The sequence below is a fragment of the Sander vitreus genome, chromosome 2 (genome assembly GCF_031162955.1).
Source record: "Sander vitreus isolate 19-12246 chromosome 2, sanVit1, whole genome shotgun sequence".
Lineage (NCBI taxonomy): Eukaryota > Metazoa > Chordata > Actinopteri > Perciformes > Percidae > Sander > Sander vitreus.
Window position 1 is genome coordinate 85,001 of NC_135856.1, and position 7,500 is coordinate 92,500.

A 7,500-nucleotide genomic window follows, 5' to 3' on the forward strand; every position below is an offset into this window, starting at 1 on the left:
TTTCGGTCGGCACCAAGGTACTTCTGGAAAACCGTTCGCCACCTCAGGAGGGAAGCGGGGAACCATCCAAGCTGTGTACAGTAAGGATGGGACGCTGTTGACCTCAACTGAGGAGGTAATAGGGGCGGTGGAAGGAGCACTTTGAGGAACTCCTAAATCCGACTAATACGCCCTCTATGGTAGAGGCAGAGCTGGAGGATGAGGGGGATTGGCATCAATTTCCCTGGTGGAGGTTGCTGAGGTAGTTAAACAACTCCACAGTGGCAAAGCCCCAGGAATTGATGAGATCCGTCCAGAAATGCTTAAAGCTCTGGGTGTGGAGGGGTTGTCTTGGTTGACACGCCTCTTCAACATTGCGTGGAAGTCTGGGACGGTGCCTAAGGAGTGGCAGACCGGGGTGGTGGTTCCCCTTTTTAAAAAGGGGGGACCAGAGGGTGTGTGCCAATTACAGGGGTATCACACTTCTCAGCCTCCCGGTAAAGTCTACTCCAAGGTGCTGGAAAGGAGGGTTCGGTCGATAGTCGAATCTCAGGTTGAAGAGGAACAATGCGGATTCCGTCCTGGTCGTGGAACAACGGACCAGATCTTTACTCTCGCAAGGATCCTGGAGGGAGCCTGGGAGTATGCCCAACCAGTCTACATGTGTTTTGTGGATCTGGAGAAGGCGTATGACCGGGTGCCCGGGAGATACTGTGGGAGGTGCTGCGGGAGTACAGGGGTGAGGGGTCCCTTCTCAGGGCCATCCAATCTCTGTACGACCAAAGCGAGAGCTGTGTCCGGGTTCTCGGCAGTAAGTCGGACTCGTTTCAGGTGAGAGTTGGCCTCCGCCAGAGCTAAGCTTTGTCACCAATCCTGTTTGTAGTATTTATGGACAGGATATCGAGCGTAGTCGGGGGTGGAGAGGGGTTGCAGTTCGGTGGGCTGGGGATCTCATCGCTGCTTTTTGCAGATGATGTGGTCCTGATGGCATCATCGGCCTGTGACCTTCAGCACTCACTGGATCGGTTCGCAGCCGAGTGTGAAGCGGCTGGGATGAGGATCAGCACCTCTAAATCGGAGGCCATGGTTCTCAGCAGGAAACCGATGGAGTGCCTTCTCCAGGTAGGGAATGAGTCCTTACCCCAAGTGAAGGAGTTCAAGTACCTTGGGGTCTTGTTCGCGAGTGAGGGGACAATGGAGCGGGAGATTGGTCGGAGAATCGGCACAGCAGGTGCGGTATTACATTCAATTTATCGCACCGTTGTGACGAAAAGAGAGCTGAGCCAGAAGGCAAAGCTCTCAACCTACCGGTCAGTTTTTGTTCCTACCCTCACCTATGGTCATGAAGGCTGGGTCATGACCGAAAGAACAAGATCCAGGGTACAAGCGGCCGAAATGGGTTTCCTCAGGAGGGTAGCTGGCGTCTCCCTTAGAGATAGGGTGAGAAGCTCAGTTATCCGTGAGGAGCTCGGAGTAGAGCCGCTGCTCCTTTGCGTCGAAAGGAGCCAGTTGAGGTGGTTCGGGCATCTGGTAAGGATGCCCCCTGGGCGCCTCCCTAGGGAGGTGTTCCAGGCACGTCCAGCTGGGAGGAGGCCTCGGGGGAGACCCAGGACTAGGTGGAGGGATTATATCTCTAACCTGGCCTGGGAACGCCTCGGGATCCCCCAGTCGGAGCTGGTTAATGTGGCCCGGGAAAGGGAAGTTTGGGGTCCCCTGCTGGAGCTGCTACCCCCGCGACCCGACCCCGGATAAGCGGATGAAGATGGATGGAGGTAAAAGAGCTAAGATACCAACATGTCCAGGTCAGATGTCTGAGGTTACATACACAGCTGTGAAAATGTGAAAAACACTTTTTTACACCTTTACTATACTTAAACTGTAGATTTCCTGTTTTTCACAAACTAATGGAGGTGTAAGTAATGGGAACACCACAGTCTCAATTTATATTTCTAGTGTAATGTAGGTTCATGGCAAGAGAAGACATCCAATTTATTGATAAAAAAAACTTGTAAAACTTCTGGACTATTACGTAATATTTGGTTTGTAACATTTCCAGTAATTCTGTAAATTACTACAGACAAAATAAAAATATCTATTTACTGTAGGTAACCAAACTGAGGATTTTCATTCATTCTTGTTTACCTCAAAACTGGTATAAAATAAAAAAGGAAAGAAAATATTTCACTCTTTTCTTTATAGAAAATATTGATTAGTGTCAAGTTACTTAAATTGTTCAAACTGTAAAGATGAACAGTTTGTAATTTCTGGTGTTTGATGCTAGTGTTTTTACTCTGTGTGTGTTCTGAGTGTGTGTGTGTGTGTGTGTGTGTGTGTGTTCTGTGTGTGTTCTGTGTGTGTGTGTGTGTGTGTGTGTGTGTGTGTGTGTGTGTGTGTGTGTGTGTGTGTGTGTGTGTGTGTGTGTGTGTGTGTGTGTGTGTGTGTGTGTGTGTGTGTGTGTGTGTGTGTGTGTGTGTGTGTGTGTGTGTGTGTGTGTGTGTGTGTGTGTGTGTGTGTGTGTGTTATCTCATTGAGTGTGTGGCTGCTCTGAGCCTGTTCTGAGACGTGTGTGAAGAGTTGTGTTGCTGTGAATGAGTTAGCAGCTGATGTGAACTGTTTAGCTCAGGTGAGTGATGGTAATGCAGACTGTAGTTGGAGTTTTGCACATGTGGCTTCAATTAGAAAACTGTAATGTGAAAAAGTTGAAAGAAATAAAAAATTAAAATCTATGAGTTATAATCAGAGCGGGGAATCAATGGCCGTAGAATTCAACGTCATTTTCCACAGATTTTAAAAGAGTAAGAAAAATAAAACTCTGACTGTAAACACATGAACAGTCTAATTTCTACAGATGTATATTCTGGATCACCGCTGAAACTGTAAAAACTCAAATCTGCCCATTGTATTTGGGTTTCCTTATAAATAATGTAAATGTAAGCAGACGCAGAGAGTTGAAGTTTGGTTGGACGTTCTTGAAGAAAGTAAAAATATATAAATATGAGAAGACATGTTTAAGTTAATTTACTCAACAGAAACTATGACGATAAATATTTCTTGAATTTAAAAACGATGTGGTAGATTGCAGGGAGAGGTGAGGGGAGTGGTAATTGAAGGAAGGTATCTTGCGGGCCATTGGCTCCACCTCCGGGCCTTAAGGCAGTTACACACCCACCAGACGCCGACCGTCAGCAGTAAAGCCAGCGGGACTGATCAGTCTCCCCGAGCTGGTCCAGAAAGTTCCTCAGAACACCGAAGAGACCAGACGTAATACGTCTCCATAACAGCAGGCGGCGCTAACCTGGATTGTCGCCCAACAATGAAAACCAGCAGCTGATCGGACGAACGCGTCACATGGATCTGGCTGCTGCTTCCGGATTTTGGATTTTTCGAACAGCCATTACTGGCGACTCGTTCAGATTCAAATTGTACTAAAATAGTTCACTGAAACATGTTTCTGAAAAATTTTAAGCGAGAAACAGGCCGTGCAGTTGCTGAATCTGTCTTCATTTCAGATCGACAAAGGTCAGTTTAAAAGATTTCCGTCAGATTTTGAGAGGCTTAGTCACGCTCATCCTGCTCGCCATTTCCGTGTGAGTCCCGACTGCCCTGTCTCGGACTGAACATGTCAGGTCGGCCCAAATGAAAGCCGACAGCTCCTCCAACGGACGACGGCACGGAACACACCGAACAGACTCGAGTCAGACTGTCCAACGGCCGATTATCGGCCCGGTGTGTAACTGCTTTTATATGGACTTCCTGCCCCAACAAGCAGAGGCTGGGATTAATTGAGTGATTAGGTTTTGGAGGGAAAAGGGAAGCAAGCAGTTGAACAGGGAACGAAGAGAAGCAGGGAATGAGAGAGGAGAGACTGAGTGAGACAGAGTGGTGGATAATAGTGAGAATCATCCTGAATTAAACTGTTTGACTAACTGGTGTGACCGGGACTGGCTGACTAACCCCCTGTATACCAAACTGTTTTGGATGAGGACCCGCTTGTGGATTACCTGTGGATAGAAGACAACGAGAACGGATTCTGGACGGTGAAGTAGTGTTGAAAATCCCCTACAACGCTGTACATTACCCTTAATATACTTCAACTGTTTATTCTTCAACTGTTTTCAACTGTACTCCTGGCTTTTGTTATATAACTGGTGATGTGGAAACCCCACACCCCTAGGCTTGCCACAAAGAGATGAAAGCTAAACAGCCTGAGCGTTACCAGGATAGTTCCTGCAGCCACCGGCGGTGGAGCCGACCCTCCACGCGCCATCAAACTCGGCGTAGCTCCAGCGGCCGGCAGTCTCACTGGTCAGCGTGTCGGGGGTCAGGTTACAGATGTCCAGGCGGGAAAACTTGCGCAGAAAGTCAGAGTAGGACATCCTGTAGAGACCAGGGAGAGGAAAAGGAGAATACCCCATGACAAGTAAATCGCCTGCATTCAACATCCGACTTAGTGGGATACAGAAGTATAGTATACACAGGGGGGGTGCATGCATTTCCTCCTTTCTGGTCTATATATCCCTGCCATTGCTGAACACAGACCCTTTTTTCCGCCATCAAACTTGGACACACCCTAAACGCACCTGCACCATGCACCAGGGTCCCATATATTATATACACTCTTAGAAAACGCTGTAGATTTAGCAGTACAGTACTGTAAAAACCTACAGTACAATACCACATTTCTTCATTACAGTAAAATACTTCATTTTAATGTTGCATTGTGGGTCATTTTGATGAAGCGGGAATATTTTACAGTTTATTGTAGGCTTGCTGTAACCTGGCTGTAATATGCCATGGCTCTAATACAGCATTGCTGTAAAAAACGACTCCTGATGTCAGTTACTCAGACAGAACACCAAACTGGCCCCCAGATACTGAAGGAGAAGCCTTGTTAGCGGGGGATGTTTGGAAGTTTTGGTAGGTTTACCAAAGGTTTACCAGGTTTATTTTATGTATTTCATGCTAACTTTTATCATAATGTTTCATGATCATACGCTCAAGTGTAACGTTACCACAACATCGTTCTTTTTATAGTGTGGGGTGCACTGGGCATCCTAACGTTGCGATATCCTCACACAGAGTCATTTTCTAGCTAACCTTGTGACTTTAGTGTGGATAGCAAGTGGCTATCCTCTGAACATATTGTAGCCTACAGTTAATTGCATATCTTGTTTTTTTTCTCTGAACAAAATGCCCTTACATTTGTTCATACTAACTTACTTGTTACAGTTAACGTTACGTTAACATTAGTCTAGCTAGTAAGTACGGGTTCTGCCCATTACTTTCCAGACTCCGTTAACATATTGCTCAATTTAAAAGATCTGGGTTCCCCTTTCCACATATAGCTAGCTAATACTCCTATTTTATAATGTATGACTTTGTATGACTCATAAAGAAAGGCTTTTCATTTTGGCTTGTATTTAACTTAAACAGCTATTCTGTAAACTAACTTTAAACTAAAGTGAGATGAAAAAAAGCTAGCTAGCTAACGTTACTGTTTGACATCCCGAAACAACACCAGTCAGCATGTCCACGGAGCTTTTACAACTTATTATTTCATTAAATTAGAGTTCTGCTTTGTGAAACATGATGCCGATTTGATCAGAATAACTTAGTGAAATACAAAAAGTCTGTTTGATAATTTTATTTATAGAAATGACTGACGAGGCAAATAAAATCTTCAACTCGTTCACTGTCTGAGACAAACGTCCATTAATATATCATTAAATTAAACAGAGCCGAGCTTTACCAGTAAACATCTACTCCTTCTTAAAGATCATTTATGTTTTCTTACGACTCATAAATATTCACTAACTATTTTGGCGATCATGATTTAACATAATTTGGTTTTAACTTTAACTCCATGTAAAGTGATTAATGATGTTTCCCAGGTAACATTAATGTCCGTCTGCTTAACGTCACAGTTTACACATTTTTATTACTACTGATTCATTAAGTCGGAGTTCTACAGAGTCAAACATGACGCTGAATTTAACGGTAGCAGAATAACTAACTTATTAAGAAAAGGTATTTTTTGTCAGGTAACAAACATCAGTACCTATTGTCTCATAACCAATAATGACATCCAAAGTGAACCCACATTCATCACTTTAGTCTACTCATGTTTCCTGGGACACTATAACAACTCTTTGCTTAATGTTGATTTATCATGATGCAGGTCACTGCAACCCAAGCAGACATTGAGGCACATCAGATGACCAGACAGACACCCCCACCCTAATTATGATGGTAAGTAAAATACAATCCCTTTATAATGGAATCCGGTCAGTTCCTTCCATTTGTGCATCACAATAGTAATAATATATGTGTATGATTTCAGAATAAAATACTGAAGGTAACAGTTTCTTTTATTATTTCCAGGTGGATCTATTGAGGGAATTGTCACCATGAGAGCTGGACAGCAGTGAAACATTTGCAGCTGCCTGCTGCTGCTCTTTGTGGAAACATGTTGAAGGATATCAACACTATCACATTTGACTGAAAGTTGCTGCAGCTCTCTGGGATGAACTTGCAGGAAAAATGTGAATGTCGTCGAAGACAGGAAAATGTTGAAAATTTTAAAAATGTTTAAATAAAATTATTGTTTGGATTGCCTTTTGATTTGTATTTGTTATTCTGAAGTATACCTTATTAGTAGTACAATATTAGTAGCTGGAGATTATTATATAATATTATTTATAATAGTAATGATCAATAATATAGTAATAATTAACAGTAATGTATCAATATTAATAAAACTACATATTACAGTACAATAGCATCAAATTACAAAATACCATAAAAATACAGTAAAATACTGTTTTGTACTTTTACAGTATTGTTATATATACTGTAAATTGCATTACAGTACAGCTGCAGTAGTTTGCTGTAAAATCGATTTACAATAATTTACTGGCAACCGTGCTGCCTGTAATTTACTGTAAATATACAAAGAAATTGTTTACAGTGTACCTAAAATAAAAGTAAAGCACTGTAACTGAACACATCAGTGCCTAGAAGATCAAATCTGAGCAGCAGTTGCTGGTTGTATTTAGCCTCTACAGAGCTCCGGGACGCCGGCTGCAAGCGGCAGTTGTTTAGCCGCCAACAGGTGACTGTGAGCCGGCTACAGGTCTGTAGTTTGGTTAGGTTTAGACACCAAAACTACTCCAACTCACCAGAACTCTCCATCGTCAGCTGAGTGATCCAGCTTCCTCTTCTCCTCCGGCTCAACTCCATCCCATTCCTTCGAACTGACAGACAGACAGAAACATCAGAGAGACAGACAGGCAGACAGAAACATCAGAGAGACAGACAGGCAGACAGACAGATAGACGGACAGTCTCACTCGTCGCTCCAGGCTCCGGTCCACTCCACCTGTCCCCAGGGGTTTCTGATTCTCAGCAGCTCCACCACAGAACCAACATGATGAACCTGCAGGACAGAAGCATCGCTGGTCAGTCTGCTGCAGGAACCAAGCTACATTTTCAGGGTAAAGTCGGACAGCCGACATTTGCCTTT

At 43.8% G+C, this 7,500-nt stretch overlaps 1 protein-coding gene across 1 annotated transcript in view; it reads right to left on the reverse strand.

Annotated features, from left to right (window-relative positions):
* Positions 1-7,500, reverse strand: part of LOC144531405 (calpain-2 catalytic subunit-like) — a 25,562-nt gene that overhangs the window by 9,009 nt on the left and 9,053 nt on the right. The window contains exons 9-11 of the mRNA XM_078271513.1: positions 7,328-7,413; positions 7,158-7,232; positions 4,196-4,356 (exon numbers count right to left, since the gene is read on the reverse strand). Coding sequence (XP_078127639.1) covers positions 4,196-4,356; positions 7,158-7,232; positions 7,328-7,413 — 322 coding nt within the window. The remainder of the gene's footprint in view (positions 1-4,195; positions 4,357-7,157; positions 7,233-7,327; positions 7,414-7,500) is intronic.